Consider the following 17,534-nt stretch of genomic DNA (forward strand, 5'->3'; position numbering starts at 1 on the left):
AAACTGATCTAAACTATTGAGGGGGGTGGCTGGGGCCACAATAGCCACCCAGCTGACTTGTTAAGAGCCCCCTATTGTCTCCCACAGCAGCCGCGTCTCTCCCCGAGCGGAGGCTCCGGAATCACAAAAAGACGATAATCTCAAAACCAACGATCGATTTACATGAGGGAGGGGGGGGCTGAACGATGGCAAACACGGCTTAAAGTGAGCGAAACAACCGCCGCGCAGGAGACAATCGGATTAAAACTGAAGAGTGTTCAAGTGTGCCAAAGTTTGAGGATGAATCGGATGTTCAATAGCGCGAACGGAGTCTCCAAAAAAGACTGAAACGTGTTCGATCTGTGGGCTGACGCGTGTCTGGACGACCAGAGCAGACAATGAAGAGCCGCCAGAGAGCCAGAGAGAGGTGAGAATGGGAGGGAATGTGGAGACTCACCGGACGCGCACAGTTTCAGGGCGCTTTGGAGCAGCAGGGCGACCCAGAGCGCACAAGCTGGACATCTCCACGCACGCCGACCCGCCGCTGCCCAAGTTGGATACATTCCTCCGGCTCTGTGTTAAAACCTTCGCCCTCCTTTTCACATCCAACTGAAGTTTGAAGCAGCTTCAAAAATAATCTCTCAAACGTGGTGCGCAGTTTGCTTCACGCCTGTCGATCAATGCGCACCGACACACGGTCTCTAAAAAAATGTATGTAAGTCAGAATCTGGAAGGAATTAATCTCCTGGTTTCTGACTCTGAGCTCTCCTCTCTTCACTGATCGCCCTCTCTTCCCAACTGAAGGAAATTCCTCCTGCAAACTTCACAGGGATGAGATGTGCCCACAGGAGCCACATGGCTCTGATTAGCCACGCGTCGCCACCTAGCGGCCAAACATGGGAACTACAGTTCCGAGCGCTGACGCGGATACACATTCAAATTAGGCAGATAAACCCCAAAAGCTGCATAATACTATTCAATTCAATAGATTTTTACATGCAAATCTATCAAATATACTAGTCAGAACAACCCACGGATAAAAGTGATAAAATGAATGAAGAATAAGCAGCTCTTCCACGCACTGTAAGCATCTTAAAAAGAATAGAGTCGCATAATTGTGGTCACAACCCAAAGCACACTAAATATTAAAGGACACATTCAATAATATTCCCTTAATGTAAAAATAAATACAAGAATGAATTCAATTAATGGCGATATTAAAGTCCTAAATGTGCACGCCAAAGTGATGTCATTTAACGATGAACTGTAGCTCTCGCTGCCTTTAACTCTCCCACAGCATCCTAATGGTCAATCTGGAGCTCATTACTCATCAAATGCGGTTGCAATTTTTGAGATTTATGCATTTTTTATAATAACTAAATGAAGGCGATGTTTAAAATAACAGCCGGAGGCTCGAGACATCTTCATTTGGTTGCAATTTGCGCGTCACGCTGACAGATAATTAAGAGGAAGTGTGCGTGGCGGCTCACGCCTGCTGCAGACGCGTCCGCCGCAGATGCACACGCATCTCTCACGCCGTCCAGACGTGCGCGCAATCATTAACACCAGAACATCACAGCACCGGGAGCGAGGCTGCCCTCTCATGTATGTATTCCGGAGGCTGTTGCATGTGAGCGTGCACATGCAGAACACTGAAATGACCTGGAAGAGAATGGTAGTGATTTAGCAGCTCTGGTGCTGCCATCATTATGAGCATCCCCTTCTCATTAGATGGAAATCTCATGTTTGACTTTAACTGCACGGCCTGTGTTTCTGCTGTAGATCTGAAACAGGCCGAAGGATCAAGGACTCGGCTCACAACCCACTCCAGAACCCCCCCCCCTCCCGCCTCCCTGCTCACCCCGAGTCACCTCCAGAGACTCCAGATAACACTGCCAAACTTCCTGTGTACCACAGGATGGCCCGGGGGTGTGTCCAAGGGTTGTGTTTGGGACCAGAACTCACTCTATCTGACATATTTGGAGCGGCTGGCTTCTGTTTCCAGGATCCTGTGAGCTTTGTGTCAACAAGTCTTTGTAATGCCCCACCACCAACTGCACAGTTGAAGTATTTAGAGTTATGGTGATTTTTGAGGCTTGGGGGGGGGGGGCGAAGCGAGAGTTGCCAAAGTTCTGATCAGAACCAGGGCTGCAGCTCGGCACACAAACACAGACTGCAGTTCATTTGCTAAAGATGATCGAGGGTTTGCCCGGAATTAATCTTTTTAGGCCAGAAGTTTGTCATTTTGGATCCCTTTATTGTATTATTCTAAATTGAATTGTGAGGAAATGAGCCTCGCACTGAAATATGGAGACTGCTTGGGCGAGGATCTGCGGCCTCGCGGGCCGACTGCGAGAGGTGTTTCTGCCGAGCTTCTTCTGGAGGAACGCGTGTGAGCGGGAGCGGCATGAAATCACATCACAACCAACGCAAACAAAGGCCTTTGGTGACCAGCGAACGCACCGCAAACAAACAGGCCGCGGAAGCAGGTGGATTCGGGCGTGACTGATGCCACCCGGCTGCTTCGTCGATCCGAGGGGGGGGGGGCTGTGCAGAACCAGGTGACTCTCATGTCCAGCATCCAGTTTCCTCAGATCCGCTTTCGGACAAAACCTTCAAACCTCTCCTGAGACTCTCTAAGCGTTCGGATCCTGAAGCCAGTTCATATCGGGCCGTTGTTCTCATCGGGCCTACACGTATGTGAAGCAGCAGCAGGATAATTGCTCGCAGTCAAACACGGAAAAGGCCACAGAACTGAGCCCGACTGGGCTCCGCGTTTTTCCTTCTTTGGTTTGTATTTTTAGTGCCGAACATTTGGAATGTGCTCAGACAACAGGCGTTTGCAGAGCAAACAAAATAGCTTGATTAAATCAAGCTCAAGAACAACATAAAACACTCTGGCCGCAGTGCGGGATACTCCCCCCCCCCACACACACACACACAATGAGAGTTCCTAGTCCAATTTGAAGCCTCTGCATCTAATTTCTGTTTGATCTTCACCCAGAAACACTTTTGTCCTCAGTGGGAAAAGTGTTTTCTGGTGTTTGGCCTCTTGGCTGATTCGATCCAGCACCAGACTGGAACAGAGGACTGGGTGTGGCCCGCTGGTCCGGCCCGGTTCCGCTGTGAACAGCATTTATGCGGGCTAGATTTCCTAAACCCTGCACAGTGGCTGAGGCAGAAGAGTTTTAGGGGTTTAGGAATCATGTCACTGGTGTCGAATCCGCAGGAGGCGACACGACGAGGTGACAGAAAACGTGAGAGGAACCGTGTAAAGGAGGCGTGAAAGCTCCCAGCGCTGCCTCCTCGCTGTTTCAGGACTTTAAAGAGCGACGGCCTTGGCTGCAGCTACAGTTCCTCGTTCTTGAAGGCAGCTCTGGAATCAAGGCCAGCAGCAGAGGAGGCGTCTGGGCGTCTCAACGCCGCTGGCCACGCCCACTTCGCCATGATCACCTGGTGCAGCGACAGCCAACCCAAATACAGCCCGGGAGCCGTTACAACGGGCCCGTCGGAACAATGCGGCACCATAAAAGTTTCCACCGTGCGTTTGTGACTCCTGGGGGAGCAGGGGAGTGTGTGTGTGTGTGTGCGTGTGCGTGTGAGGGGGGGGGGGGTCAGGGGCTGGAAACAGCCCTTTGAAGCCCTCAGTCCGAAATCTCCACAAACACAGAGGATTCTGGTCTTAACAGCTGATCTTCTGTATTTGCAGTAACAGCAAAGGTGAAAGATCTTTTGTTACGTTGCCACGGTAACTAGTCCAAGCACTCGCAGCTCAGCGTTAACTGTATCGTAGGTGATATGAATAAACCCCCCCCCCCCAGCTGTTTTAACAGCAGTCCCATTGACTTTCTCTTGACGTAACAGCACCAAACGTGTTAGTTTGTGTTGAGAAGTAAAACAATGGATAAAAAAGAATCCAGGAGCCCAGGAGTTGATGTCAGGTTCATTTATTGGTGGATGGGTTAGATCAGAGGCACCAGGTCGGGGAGGGACGTGGGGGGGAGCTGCCCCAGTCTGCTGAGCTCTGGTCAGCTCTCTGTTGTTAGTTTTGATGATGCTGAATGATATAAATAACTCTTCTCCCTTATATTAGCATATTAGCACTCAGTAACACTCGAGGGTGGCAGTGATCGGCGACAGACGTCTTTTTCATCCAGTTCGGGGGCTGACACCGATAAAGCATCCGGGGGCAGCTTCACCCCCCCCCCGTCTACAGAGCGGAGGTATCCTGTTGCAGGGCGGGTGAAGGCAGCGTGGCAGCGGGATCATGTGATCACTGTGGGGCCAGTGCGTCCAGTCGTCTCGCGGAGCTGGGAGACCTTCAGGGCGATGTCTACCAGGGGGGCCAGCATCACCTGCACGCACCACACAAGCACAAACAACGGCTCACTTCCTGTTTCCTGACAGCGGAGCCTCGCACGAGAGCACAGAGGCTTGTCAACAGTCAGCTGGATACAGACAAACTTGGCAGAGAACGTGCAGCGTTTGAAGCCTCTTAACGTCCAAAGATCAAATCTGTGCGTAAATCAAACCAGCCAGGAGCCAAACACATGACCCATGAACCCGCCAGCCGTTTATCTGTCAGGTTACAATTCTCAAACAATAATGTTCTGCTTATCAGCTGTCAGCAGCAAATAAGACGATTCCAGTTTAATTCAGGCTGCGTCCCACTTTCCTGTTCTGCACCCCCTCCCTGTCAGCACCACCTGGGCTGTCTTTATCCTCAGTTTAATAAGCTTTTTCTTCCCATGGTTCGCGTCCGTGGGGAAGATAAGCTGCAATAACTCAAGCCTCAAACAAACATCAGCCCACATATGAATCACTCTGCAGCTCTGGGAGCCGCTCGCACAGACGCGAGGACGTGGACGTCACGCTCGCTCGGGATTTTACAGAACTGGCCGGCGGTCTCGTTTAACGCGCGTTTATTTTCCTATCCCATGACGTCGCCGTCTGGCTGTCTTTACTGTCCTGACCTGTGGGTCCTGGTAAATCTTCTGGGGGTCCTTCTCGTAGCTGTCGATGTAGAGCCTGATTGTGGCTCCGGCGCTGCCCGTGCCGCTCAGGCGGAAAATAATTCTGGAACCATCGGAAAAGATGATCCTGAGGCCCTGAGAGGGAAACGTGGAAAGATGAAGAAAAACTGTGACTGTGAAAAGCAGGAAGGAATGAAACTATGATAGGAGTCTAGTCTATAGTGACGGCCGGTTACATCTGCCGTTTATTCATTTCAGCGTTCCTCCTAGTTTAATGCAACACTGTACTGCCTGTTTGACTTCCTATTTATTAAAGTTTGTCTCTTACCTGGTTTTTGGACACACTTCCGTCCACAGGGTCTGTGTAGGCAAAGTTGTCAGCAACAGCCACTTCATAGCTCTTGTCACCAGAGGAGAACTTCTTTCCGATAAAGGATGGGTCGAACATGGCTTTCTCAAGATCTTTGATCATCTTGTTGGCAGCATCAGAATCGACCTCCTCATAATCATACCTGGATGAGAAAATAGAATCCGGTCTTACGCTGGAGACGCAGGCCGGCACCTTTCTTATGTACCACTGGGGGGCGCCAAACAGCAGTTTATGGACTGATATTTATTCATTAGGCCATTACAATAGGAGCTGTTTTCACTCCTTTCAGAACTTGAAGTAGTGCTCTTTCGATCCTCAATGTCATTATTTAAAATAATTATTTTACAGAGATCAGTGGTGACCTGGTGAAGAAGTTCCTCCCAAACTTCTGCCAGTGGTCTTTCATGATGTCTTCCACACTCTGTTTCCTGACAGCCAAGATGGACAACCACGCGAGCACTGCCCACAAGCCATCCTTCTCCCGGATATGATCAGATCCTGTTCAAACAGCAGAGGGAGAAGCTTAGAGCTGCTCATGTACTGGAACATCAACGTGAATTACTTCATTTTCTCACCTGTGCCGAAGCTTTCCTCACCACACAGGGAGAGTTTACCAGCATCCATCAGATTCCCAAAGAATTTCCAGCCAGTCGGAGTCTCATACATCTGCATCTTTAGCGCCTTAGCCACACTGGAACACACAATAAGACACAGACAACATGTAGCCTGTTCTGTTTATAGAGGAAATTAGCATTCGTGATGCGTTTCCTTTATTTACTTGTCCAGTGCTCCACTGGTCGGCATGCTGCGGGCCAGACCTTTGACCCCAGTCTTCTGGAAGTATGGGATGCAGGTAATATTGGCAGCGATGGCAGCCACGGAGTCTGAAGGGTTCACGAAAAAGCCGTGTTTACCCAGAACCATGTTACGGTCCTGAAGAGACGGAAAAGGGGAAAAAAAAGATATGTAGTGTTTGATTGTCTACTTCCTGTGCTGTAGTTAACAGCAATAACCAAGTTAACTGGGCACACATCCATAATTCAGGTTAATTAGGCGTCCAAAAGTAATCTTACATCTAAGAAGCTTGTGTGCAGACTGCAGCAACAGAGGTCAGCGTTTGTGGGATCAGGATAGAACGAGACTTGAATCAGTAAATACTGGCATTTAACTCCAGTGGTGCGATCAAGATCAAACATGTTCCGGTTCACACCCACCAAAACACAACAGGAAGTCTTCTAATACATATCGAGAGCGACCTGTTAAAAGCCTAAAATAGGACCAATCAGGATCAGGTCAGACAGAAGGTCAAAGACCAGAGCGACCTGCACGTCCCAAACGGTGAGGAGCTATCATTGAATTCCATTGGGAAGCAAACATTCCAAGCTGTTATGAAAGGAGAACCTGTGACAGAGCAGACTCAACAGGTCTGATCCACCGTCTACAACATGAGGAGGCCTGTCAGAAGGAAGAAGAAAACACTGCCTGGCTAATTTTCATTAGCCTGGCCAATGAGGCAGCTGAATAGCTCCGACAGACCAGATTACTTACACCATCGCCATCAAAAGCAGCTCCTAAGTCATAGTCTCCAGTCTTCATGGTGTTGACCAGGTCAGCAGCGTAGGTCAGGTTAGGGTCGGGGTGATGGCCTCCAAAGTCGTCCTGGGGGACACAGTTAACGGCTGAGTTGGCAGGAGAACCAAGTTCCTCACAGACTATCTTCTTCACATAAGGACCAACCACTAAAAGGAGGCAAAGACTTCAGAAACGAACAATCACAGTGGGAATACAGAGACCGTCCGCGCTCTCACCGCCGTGCATGGCGTCCAGGCGCACGTTGATGTGACTGGGTCCTGACAGAAGCTGCTTCAGGGCAGCAAAGTCAAAGATGCCCCTCAGCATCTCAGCGTAGGCCTCCACGGAGTCAACGATCTCCACTGAGGATCAGAGGAACCAGGTTCAGAAGGCAGAAGACCATAAACTGGTTAATTGTGATGATCTGGGATCACCTGTGAAGGGCTTGAAGGTGTCCACCTCGAACGTTTGCTTGCCAATTTGGGCTAGATCCACTTTGAGCTCTGGGCAGATGTGATACTCCTGCAGGACTTTGCTGACCTCGAATATTTGGTTTGTAATGGCCTCTGGAGCAGGTCCTGGAGAGGAGAGAAACAGCGTCGTGGTGAGGACAGGAAGTACAGAGAAACCAGCCTTAAGTGTGGCGACGCCACCTTTGCCCTCTCACCTCCACTGGCGATGTTGTACTTAATCCCAAAGTCTCCGTTGGGGCCTCCGGGGTTGTGGCTGGCCGTGAGGATGATGCCGCCCACTGCCTTTATCTTGCGGATCACACAGGAGACCGCCGGGGTGGACATGATGCCATTCTGACCGATGACAAGATGGCCGATCTAGAGAAGAGGGCACAAGTCCACCAGGGCGTGAACACACACGTGAAACTGCACGAGGACTCCTTTAGTCCCGAGAGACGGATGCAACCATCACAGTAGCCTGCACAAGGCTGCTCGAAGACAGGAATATCCCTCTGACCCCCCCCCCCCCAACCATCAGGAATAGCTGCAACCCTGAGGTGCCCGCCTGTGTCTGGGCTCTGCAGCGTTACGCAACATCCAGACTCTGAGCAGGAACCACAGCTGCAACCGTCCTTGGTGCATGTTGAAGAGGCCGAGTTGGCGTGAAACGTTCATCTGAGGAGTCCAGATCACAGTTAACCACGGTTCTATTAGCTCTGCTCCACGCACACGCCGGACGTGACCGGCTGCACGTCGGCCGTCACGCCTCCCGCTCCCCCCGAAGTCTTTGCGGGGAGAATCAGCCAGTCACATCCGACCAAACCTCCTTATTAAACAGCCCAGCTTCAGGCTGTCATTCTCCTCTTGCACCACCGGATAGACCTTATGCAAGTCCGGATTATGTAAAAGCAAACCGCGCTCTCCGGTGTCGGAATCCGGCATAAATGTCAAAGGTGATGGTTTGGTGCATTTGCTCGATCCAGACAGATTGGCTGCAGGTCCAGGCGTGTTTTACCGACCACCTGTGTCTTTTTCTCAATATTAATGAGCAAATCGGTCATTTAATGCAGCCTCTAAGGCTGACAATCTTCTTCGGGTTCAGACAGAAATGGCACCCTTGCTCAATCACAATGATATGCTAAAGGATAAAGTGAACTCCAGATTTATTCACTGCATAAGAAAGCCCAAATTAAATCGTTCCATGAACGCGTGTGAGTTTTAAAAGCGCAACATTCGATGTCGTCCCTTTACACCCTCCACCTCCACATTAGCCATTTCAATACTTTTGTAAAAAGTAAACTCGCTCGTAGCTGAAATAACGAAGTCCAAATGTTATACAATGGCTAAACGTTTAGATGAAGAGTGTATATGCACAAGTCATGTCAAGAAAACGACAAAATTCGACGGATGTTCTCAGCTAGCTAATGCTAATCGTTTCCATGGGCTTCTACGCTGTTGGAGCTCCGTTAGCTAGCGAGCTAATGCTACACACCGACGGGGCGTCCTACGGGGGGGGGGGCGACACGTTGCTCCCATACTGACCCCATTGGCAGCAGCGATCTGGACGATCAGCTGAATGGCGTCCTTCATGAAGAACCTGCCATCTCCCCCCACCACCAGAGAGGCCGCCTGGCGCTGGGCGGGCTCCACCACGGAGAGAACGCTCTGGATGAAGTTCTCGGCGTAGTGCTGGTTCTGCTGGAACACCGTCACCCGCTTCCTCAGCCCGCTCGTCCCGGGCTTCTGGTCCGTGTACGGCTTCGTCTTGACCGTCGTTATTTTCACCATGGCTGACGCGCACCGAGCACCTTGGGTCGACCTGTGTGATCCGCGGAGTGGTGCGACGAGGACGCGGCTGCAGTGGCGGAGCAGCGGGGGGGGGGGGGGGGGGGAGGGGAGGGCAGCGCGCACACGCCCCCCTCCGTTTAAAGGGCACATCCGCCCCCTCCGCTGACAGGAGCCCGTGGAGGACCTCTGCACTCCAAACAGCGTTTATGGCCACGAGCGTGCTTAATCAAACGTTAATAAATAGATAATGGTGTCACATTAGCGCCCGAATTTGAGGCTTTTAAAAAACAGTGAGTGGTGGGTGAAGCCCAGAGAGGAGGATGAACTGAAGACAGGGTGATTCCGTGTATAAAGGAATGTTTTAAAGTGATTCATTTAATCGCCTAACTCCCATTTTCTCTTCATCTGCCATTTTTCTGATGGAGCTACAGATTATTTCCAATCCCTGTTGGATTTCCTGAACCATCAATTCAGTTTAACACGTTTCCTTCTCAAAACGAGACGTCACAGCTGGTGAGAGGACGTGAATCCACCAGAGTCACTTCCTGATGGTATTAAGTCACGCTTGAAGACTCTTCTGACCTTTTAATCCTTCCATTTCAGACAAACCTCTGAGACTTTTGCAGGGAAACATATCGACATACGAGTCTATTTGCGTTTCAGTGACAATATTGAGAAACGGTCTCCTCGGCTGTGTTTGCCTGTTGCCTCAGTGTCTGATTATCACAAGGAGCAAAGTTTAACGTCTAACCACGTATGTGGGGCATGTGCTAATTGTGGGGCTGCTTTTATAAAAATGAAGCAGTTTTTTTGGGGGGGGGGGCATCATGGGGTTAGACGACCCTGAGCAGCGGCAGTAAAACTTTGTGTTTGGGAGGAAGAGCAGAGGCTCCGGACATTAAATACATCTCACACCGTGTGGCATTTAGTTAGCTGCCTCTACTGTTTCAGCACTGAAAGTCAAAGGTCAAATAATGGCTCGAAAGGTATAAATAGAAGGTGGGGTGCTCTCGATTGGAAAGGCCAAGGGCAAATAAAGCATGTCTAGCGCAACACAAAGGTATGCGCCGCCCCGACAACCCCGAATCTCTACATTAATACGAAGGGACGACAGCAGAGAGGCCAAAGCAGCAGAGTTCATGCAGGAAGACACAAAGAACCGAGAGGGTCAAAGGATATTTGAATATTCTGGAGCTAAATTCACGCGTAGAGTTAAATAACATCAGCTCTGATCTTTTGGTTTCATGAATCTATACAGAGAGATAAAAACAGCAGCTTCAATGTGAAAATCACACTTTTTAAATCGTACAATTTAACCGAGCAGCTAAAATTCTGATTTATAAAGCAACTTTAAAGCAGCTGACTTTTACAAATGACTACTGCTTCTAAATGATAATAAAGATATAAACTAAGGTGGCCATTGAGCCACAACTTGACCTCAGTTTAACTGGATTTACTTGAAGGCCACACGGTCAGTAAACATCAATGCCTGAACATCTCTGAAATACGGCCCCTCCTTTAAAGCTTTCTGACAAATTACGGCAGAGATGGTAAAATATAACAATAACGGCTCATTTCTATAGATTATGGCTCCTGTTTTGTGCTGTTGCCTAAAGTTTCCCAGCTTCATGTGGAGGGCAGCAGAGTCTCCACACAGTTATAAGTCCAGTCCTGCCTCTCGTTCACCGGTAGGACATGTTGACACACCTACGAGACAGGACACACGTCTTTGCATTGATCATCGTCTCAGTATTATTATTTTTTTGTTTCTGAGAGTTTCTGTCACTGGAATGGGACATTTAGGCGTATTCACCATCTTGGTCCTTGCTGGCACTTCGACAGCAAACACATTGAGGCCTCTGCTGCTGCAGCAGTTCCTGCTCTGCTCGTTGTTCACGTGAACCGTCGCTTTCTGGTTGGTCTGGAACACACAACAACCACGTGTTGCAACGTGCTGGACCAAAATTCTGGAGAAAACCCCCCACACGGAGACTACCTTGTTGGCTATGAGTGTGGAGATCCTGTGTTCCCCTCGGTAGGTGTAGATGAAGACGCTTTCCTGCCCCCTCAGTGCTCTGGCTCCAGCCCTGGCAGTGATGGACTTCTGGAGGGCCTGATTCAGAAGCCTGGGTCCTGAGGCCATACTGACAGGCTGGATGGATGGTTGAGCAGCTTCACAGTGGACATCTATCTGGAACGGACACGCCTGGGGAGGAGTTCACGTAAGATACTCAAGGTCTACAAGTCAGAATGTGTGACTCCTTTTGAAGGGTGGCTGCTTTGAATAAAGACTGGAGGATGATACAAACATCTGCGAGCTCCAGCATTCGGTTGTAGCCCATCGCTTCCAGGCTGAGCCACAGGTCAGCAGGGTCTCCTTCCTTCTCTGTGGCCTCCAACAGGTTCAGCTCCATGAAGCCCTGTCGTGTCAGCTGATTCTTCCTCATGTCAAAGTTTTCTGCTCATCCAACAAAAACAACACAACAAATGAGTTCCAGAAGACCAGTTTTCACCATAGTCCACGCCGTCCACATAAATACACACACGCTGTGTGTCTTGGAGAAATTCTGACCTTTGCAAACCAGCCAGGCATCCTTATCACATTTCTCTCCACTGGTGCGCAGCTCAAAGAAGTTGTACTCCTCTAAACTGAGCAAACCATTTCCGTCAATGTCTATGATGTCAAAGATGTCAGACAGCGCCTCCCTGTGGCCAACATGAGCAACACAGCAACGTACAGTTTTGGTAATTAAAGGTGCAACATTGTGCATATTTTCATACCAACCTGAGCTCTCGGGAGAGGTCAATTTCTTCTGTGTCGGACCTGTTGATAAGTTCTACTGCTTTACCAGAAGTTGTTTTCTTATTTCTCCTCTTTAGTTTGCAGCCACTAGTGAAGGGAAGCAGGTAGTAACTCCCAGCATTCAGCTCCCCTTTCCAAACATATTTCTGCAAGAATCAGGCAGTAGAAAAGTGTGTAAACACATAGAACATCAACTTCATGGCATTTGCATGCTGGTGTAGTTTTACTAACATTTGTTTTGGATAAAAAACATGTTTCTCCAGTCAGATTGACTCCAGGAGTCACATGGAACCACTTTATTTTCATATCTGACTGATCTGGGTGTGTGTTTCATCACTGGTTATTAACTCTGAACATTCAACCACTCGTATCTGTCGTTTGAAGCTCAAACATACCTCTCTGTCCCTCGCCTCGGTAAAACACACCAAGGTTGAGTCCTCTTTAGCTTCACCAGCTGACGTGACAAAAAGAGCCGTGTCCACCGCCATCCACGAAGACGGTATATCTGGACAATAAAGACGATTACGTTATTGAAATTCACCATTCCACCAATGATAATGAGCGTCAGTACCGGGCCGTCGGCTGAGGCTGAGCGGCTGAATGGTCAGGTAGACGTTTGTGGTCTGGGGGATGTGGAGCTGATACTGCAGAGAGCCGATACTCCCGTCAGTCTCAACGAAGAAACAGCCCCTCACGCCACTGTTGTACCACTCCTGGGGAAAAAAGACATTTCTGTCAGTCACATCACACTCAAACAAGCAAGATGAGGGGAATTCCTGAGTAAATACTTTCAAAAGTTCACATTTGCTACGTAAAATGCACTTCAACATGTTATACTCCTGTTTGTCCAGCTGGGGGCAGAAGTGTGACACCGGTTTGCTAAAGCTTTCAGTTCCAGCAGGTCATGATAGAAAAAACTGGAATCCATTTAACTTTGATAAATACAGCCATTTCAGTTTCATGGCAGCGCGCCTTCAAAACCATCAAGAGACTACTCAGGCGATATTTATGAATCCCAATATTTTGTCTAGTTGTAAAATCCTGACGGTCCTTTTCCAGGCAGCACAACTAAAATTAGGTAATAATTTGAAACAGGGACATCAAAACAAGTTTTTCTTCCATTCATTGGAGACACATTAAAGGGAACCACAGTTGGCGTGTGCACACGTTAGGGGACACCGAGGAACAAACACAGCCTGGAACAGGCGACATTTCCTTCTGCATGGATCAATAAATCACCAAGTTTAACAAAGAAAAATACCATAAAGATGGAGCGTGTCATTCCTTTAGAGCAAAGCCATTTTCTCCACGTATTTATCCCGGGCTGTGAGAGACATAAAAGATCCGACCATAACACTTTGGTGCTTTGTCCAGACAACATGAAATGAGGAAAATTGCCACGGGCACACGTCAGCTACTTAAAGATTTCAGAATGAATGTCACCATCAAGAGTCAGCCTGCAGACTAATACAGATGCTGTCACCTGCTCTGGCCACAGAGCTGAGTTATTGCTTCACGGAGGGTCTCACACACACACACGCACACACACACACAGCCCTCTGCTGCTCAATTATCAGCTCATGGCATTATAGCAGCCAAAATGGCGAGGACGCACATTCCTCCACCTCCGTGGTGTTTGGTCCCCTCCTGTCTCAACACGGAGCTTGACCTGAGATATGGGACATGGCGGACCGTTCCATTTATTTATTTATCTATTTATTTTTTCTAAAGGAGCAAACCAGCTGAGGTGAAGCCATAAAGGTAGAAAACAAAGCAGGCGGAGGAAAATACAGTGTGTCTCTAGCGATCCTGTGCTAAAATCACCCATCACACACAGCAGCGTCCGCTGTCATGGAGACGGGATTCACCCTATCATGGAGACGCTCATGGAGGTCACAGGAAACTAGGAAACAGACATATCCTCCACACCATGTGTCGGATGAATGATGCGATGTTCATCATAAAAGGCAGCGAGACACAACGGGACAAAAATGGAATGTAATTGTTGCTCCACTTATATATGTTTATCCCTCAATGACCTCATAATCGTAAAACTTGTGAAACAATCTTGGTGGTAGCAACACTGTTATTAAGACTATTTATTACCTGTAAGCCCGAGGGCTCTTGTAATTTCAAGGCCTTGCCGGGTGTCATGGTGATTTGGTTCGAGAGGGACGAGCGTCTGCTGCGAGCTGAAGGAGGGCGGGATGAAGATCGGCTGTCTGTGGCGAAGCATAGAAAGCATTTTAAACCTTCCAAACACAAAACAATAAGACCCAGATTCATAACGGAGAACCTGGAGCGTCAACGTTGCTGCGGTAGAAGAGACAGCGTTTCTGGCTGACTGACAGAGGGAGGACAGCCCTCCCTTCTTCTAACGGTAAACACATTTTGAAAAGAGAGATGAGGTGGACAACATCATCGACACGGTAATCAGTCTTCCCAACAAGTCGGCGCCGAGGTCCGAGTCAAAGCGGCGATGTTGCATCTGCGCGCGGGAAAACTGTGATCTCAGCCCGGCTCAGCTTCAATTAATTACGGAGGTGTTTTAAATCACAAATGGCACAACAGCGGCGTGTCAAATGCATTACCTCAGACAACTTTTTCTCCCCGGAACACTAATTGAATCCAGAAAATGTCAATTCACTAATGAGGTGCCTGATTGTTTCACCGCCCGACAAATCAAGGTGCAAAGTGGTGTTATATGCTTCCAAGCAAATTACCCTGGCACAGAAATAATCAAGTCTGCTGTCAAAGATTGAAAAAATAATTGGTGGCAGATATTTATACTAAAGAAATGGGAGGAAGTTGTTGACATAATTGGCATGAAAGGTGATTTTTCTTACAGGTAAAACACACTTTTCAAGATCCTACTAGCTTCGTCTGATTAATGTTTCACCAAATGAGCATTCAAAATTGTTTTGAAGGTTCCAGAATAACTCATTCAACACGTGTAGGTGGGCCACACTGTCGTGCCAGAGTCTTGTTCAAATGTAGGGGTATAAATCAATATGTGGGAGCGGCGCAATAATGTGATAATCCAGACAACTGTGTGGGAGCTCATTTGTTTTTGCAGAGCTGCTGGACGCGACCCTCCTCTCCACTCCTGTGAAATCCGTCCTCATCTCCCCAGTGAGAAGTGGTGGAATCCTCCAAATCAATAACATGAACATGGACTGACCACTTAAAGCAACCCCATCTATCATCCTGCTGGGGGTCTGTCCCTGGCTGTTCATTCAGATGATTAAAAAAAAGAAATCAGTTCAAAAAGCAACAAATGTGCATGTTGAACTTTTCATTCAAGCAGAAGAATCTATTTTTATATCTTAAGGGTGCATACAGGGTTCAGGTGACCATCGTCCACCAGCGTAAAAGACATTTTGTCCCATCTCGTTACGGCAGAAATTATTGCCCAAATCACAACACTTTACGGTCTCCTCCCTCCAAACAATCAGCCCTAATTGTGTTCCTATTATGATGTATTGCCTGTCCTAATGAGGTGATTTGTCACATGGGGAGTGAAAAATCAATCAATAACACAGCTATTAAATAAAACTAATCGCTGTAGACTGTAGAAGTAGACTGAATGGGCATTAGATCATTAGTGCTGCTTCTGACCTTACGTGCTGCACAGGTAGCCATTCTAGAGTGTCTGTGGTCACACAAGGCATCAAAAATCCTGAACATGTTGTGAATCTGCTCAGCGGTGTGTATGTCTCACATTGTGCGGCGTTGTCGATTGTGTACCTTTCGTGGGTGTTATGTGCGACTCCTCCTGGGCCGTTTCTGAGGACGGAAGGAGAGTCGCTGCAGTTTGCGACGTCCCCGCGGCCGAGGAGGAGACGGAGCCCTTCGGAGGGCTGTATGACTGACTGCCAAAGTTCTGTCTCTTCAACTTTGCATTCGCTTCGAGCCTCTCCAAAGCTGCCGTCTCACACCGTTCTACTGTGGATACAAAGAGTCTGCAGAACTGACAACAGGAAGGAATCAGGCATTAAGACGATGACACACGGGAACAGACCTCCATCGAGATGTAAACACAGATTTCTTCTGAGGCTACAAAGTTATTTTAGGTGTTATTTAACAATGTCACATGTACAATAACGGCAAAATCATGAATGTCACAGGCTTGTACTGTATACTTGATAAGTGGTTACAAAAGTAAGGAACAGAGTAACTCGTAGCATAAACTTACTTCTGGATAGTTCAGTTTTCCATCTTTGTTGATGTCAAGTAATGAGAAAATAGCATTGATTTCTTCAGTGGTCATTTTCTCTCCTCTCTGAAAGAAGAACTTATTCATTTTAATAGGAAAATCAGAGTTACACTGTAAACTGGAGAACATTTCTAATGCTTAATTTGATGTTTTAGCACCGTAAATGGATGCCAGAGTGTGCATTTCTTGCATTTGCCTTGTGCTACTCACAGTCGTCAGAGCCTTTTCCAGTTCAGTGTGTGAGATGTAGCCGTCCCCATTCACGTCCATCCTTTTAAATGCCCTCAGCAAGTCAGTTTCTTCAATTTTCCTTTCACATTTGAGGATTTCACAGAAGTCATCAAAGTTAAGTTTGGATGTTTTGGGAGTCCAGTATTTATTGAGGGTTGCATAGGAGGGATTTCTGCCAGCTTGCTGAAGAGCTTTGGATAGATATAGAGAGAAAAATCATTGATTGACAAATTCTGCAGTGAACAACAATCGAGTAGGCAGTGTTTCAAAGCTAGGTGATATATTTTGTATAGTGCTTTGGAATGATTTGCAAACACGTTTAGAATTTATAGGAATTTTGGAATAGCACATCAAACAGATTTAATGGCAAAACTTTGCTGGTCTTTCCATCATCGGGGAGGCATCACAAACACACCCACGGTTACTGCAGACAAAGATGGGATTTGACTGTACATAAGCAGACGCTTACCACGACACAACTGTTGTTTTGAAGATATATTCATCAAACTTGATTTGAATACAGACAGATATGCGGCTCTGCAGTGTAGGTAGAAGGTTTCTTCTTCATCCGGAGTACGGAATGACTCTTGAAGAGACATTTTGTTAAAAAACAAAACAGACTTAGCTTTAGCGATGTTAGCACCCTAAGCTTCGAAACCAGACGACTGGTAAATATATGTAGTTTTCAACGCGCATTGAAAGCTGACTGAGAAGATCGTTCCGTGTATTTAATTTAACATCAAAACATCATCAGTAAGTCAATCATTAGCGCAGAGAATCTGTTGCTAGGTAAACAACAGCTCCCTACGGTGTCCCACAAAATTCAGCACTGAAGAAACAAACCATAAACCTTTCCGTATGTTGACCGTACTTATCTATGATTAAGTTGAATAATTTTTGCAACAAAGGCATTTCAAATTCTTCATTAAAGTCGAAAGTAAATGGTATTTCTCCCTTAATAATTTTCGGGGAAAGCGCTCCTGTACTCATGGAGCATCCGGAACGTCATGTAAAGGGTACAGTTTCACACGTACTGCTTTCGTGGACATAAGGCGCCAGTTTTGTAAATTTCATACAAAGACGGATATAACTGTGTATAACATCCCTGAGTATCTTTTACTTGTTATAGTTTATGATTTGATTGTTAACT

At 47.6% G+C, this 17,534-nt stretch overlaps 3 protein-coding genes across 5 annotated transcripts in view; all 3 read right to left on the bottom strand.

The window, feature by feature from the left end:
* The window catches only part of ror1 (receptor tyrosine kinase-like orphan receptor 1), a 76,551-nt gene extending 75,778 nt beyond the window's left edge, over positions 1 to 773 (bottom strand). For all 3 annotated transcript variants that reach the window (XM_029828320.1, XM_029828319.1, XM_029828318.1), the window contains exon 1: positions 437 to 773. In XM_029828320.1, the coding sequence (XP_029684180.1) occupies positions 437 to 542 (106 nt within the window). In that variant the 5' untranslated portion in view covers positions 543 to 773. The remainder of the gene's footprint in view (positions 1 to 436) is intronic.
* Positions 774 to 3,910: 3,137 nt separating this feature from the next.
* pgm1 (phosphoglucomutase 1) lies at positions 3,911 to 9,218 on the bottom strand. The gene is made up of 11 exons (XM_003974376.3): positions 8,889 to 9,218; positions 7,562 to 7,724; positions 7,329 to 7,472; positions 7,131 to 7,256; positions 6,871 to 7,061; positions 6,101 to 6,255; positions 5,898 to 6,013; positions 5,685 to 5,820; positions 5,281 to 5,464; positions 4,953 to 5,087; positions 3,911 to 4,334 (listed from the first exon to the last, which is right to left on the bottom strand). Exons 1-11 carry the CDS (start codon positions 9,132 to 9,134, stop codon positions 4,245 to 4,247), a joined length of 1,686 nt encoding a protein of 561 aa, XP_003974425.2. The 5' UTR covers positions 9,135 to 9,218; the 3' UTR covers positions 3,911 to 4,244.
* A 486-nt stretch (positions 9,219 to 9,704) lies between these two features.
* Positions 9,705 to 17,248, bottom strand: efcab7 (EF-hand calcium binding domain 7). Its single transcript, XM_011615130.2, has 13 exons — positions 16,854 to 17,248; positions 16,364 to 16,575; positions 16,133 to 16,219; positions 15,685 to 15,907; positions 14,044 to 14,159; positions 12,509 to 12,650; positions 12,333 to 12,442; positions 11,920 to 12,083; positions 11,707 to 11,840; positions 11,444 to 11,592; positions 11,131 to 11,340; positions 10,948 to 11,055; positions 9,705 to 10,841 (listed from the first exon to the last, which is right to left on the bottom strand). Exons 1-13 carry the CDS (start codon positions 16,981 to 16,983, stop codon positions 10,761 to 10,763), a joined length of 1,866 nt encoding a protein of 621 aa, XP_011613432.1. The 5' UTR covers positions 16,984 to 17,248; the 3' UTR covers positions 9,705 to 10,760.
* Positions 17,249 to 17,534: the final 286 nt, after the last annotated feature.

Source organism: Takifugu rubripes, chromosome 20, assembly GCF_901000725.2.
Source record: "Takifugu rubripes chromosome 20, fTakRub1.2, whole genome shotgun sequence".
NCBI classification, from domain to species: Eukaryota; Metazoa; Chordata; class Actinopteri; order Tetraodontiformes; family Tetraodontidae; genus Takifugu; species Takifugu rubripes.

What these genes read in the sequence shown, in the direction of transcription:
- efcab7 (XM_011615130.2), bottom strand. Translation starts at nt 16,983, where the DNA reads ATGTCTCTTCAAGAGTCATTCCGTACTCCGGATGAAGAAGAAACCTTC. An exon ending in TGGAAAAGGCTCTGACGACT is followed by an intron (nt 16,220 to 16,363) that starts GTGAGTAGCACA and finishes TTCTTCTTTCAG; the next exon opens with AGAGGAGAGAAAATGACCAC. An exon ending in CCACACTCATAGCCAACAAG is followed by an intron (nt 11,056 to 11,130) that starts GTAGTCTCCGTG and finishes TGTGTGTTCCAG; the next exon opens with ACCAACCAGAAAGCGACGGT.
- pgm1 (XM_003974376.3), bottom strand. Translation starts at nt 9,134, where the DNA reads ATGGTGAAAATAACGACGGTCAAGACGAAGCCGTACACGGACCAGAAG. An exon ending in CACCTTCAAGCCCTTCACAG is followed by an intron (nt 7,257 to 7,328) that starts GTGATCCCAGAT and finishes TCTGATCCTCAG; the next exon opens with TGGAGATCGTTGACTCCGTG. An exon ending in GGGAGGAACTTCTTCACCAG is followed by an intron (nt 5,465 to 5,684) that starts GTCACCACTGAT and finishes TTTCTCATCCAG; the next exon opens with GTATGATTATGAGGAGGTCG.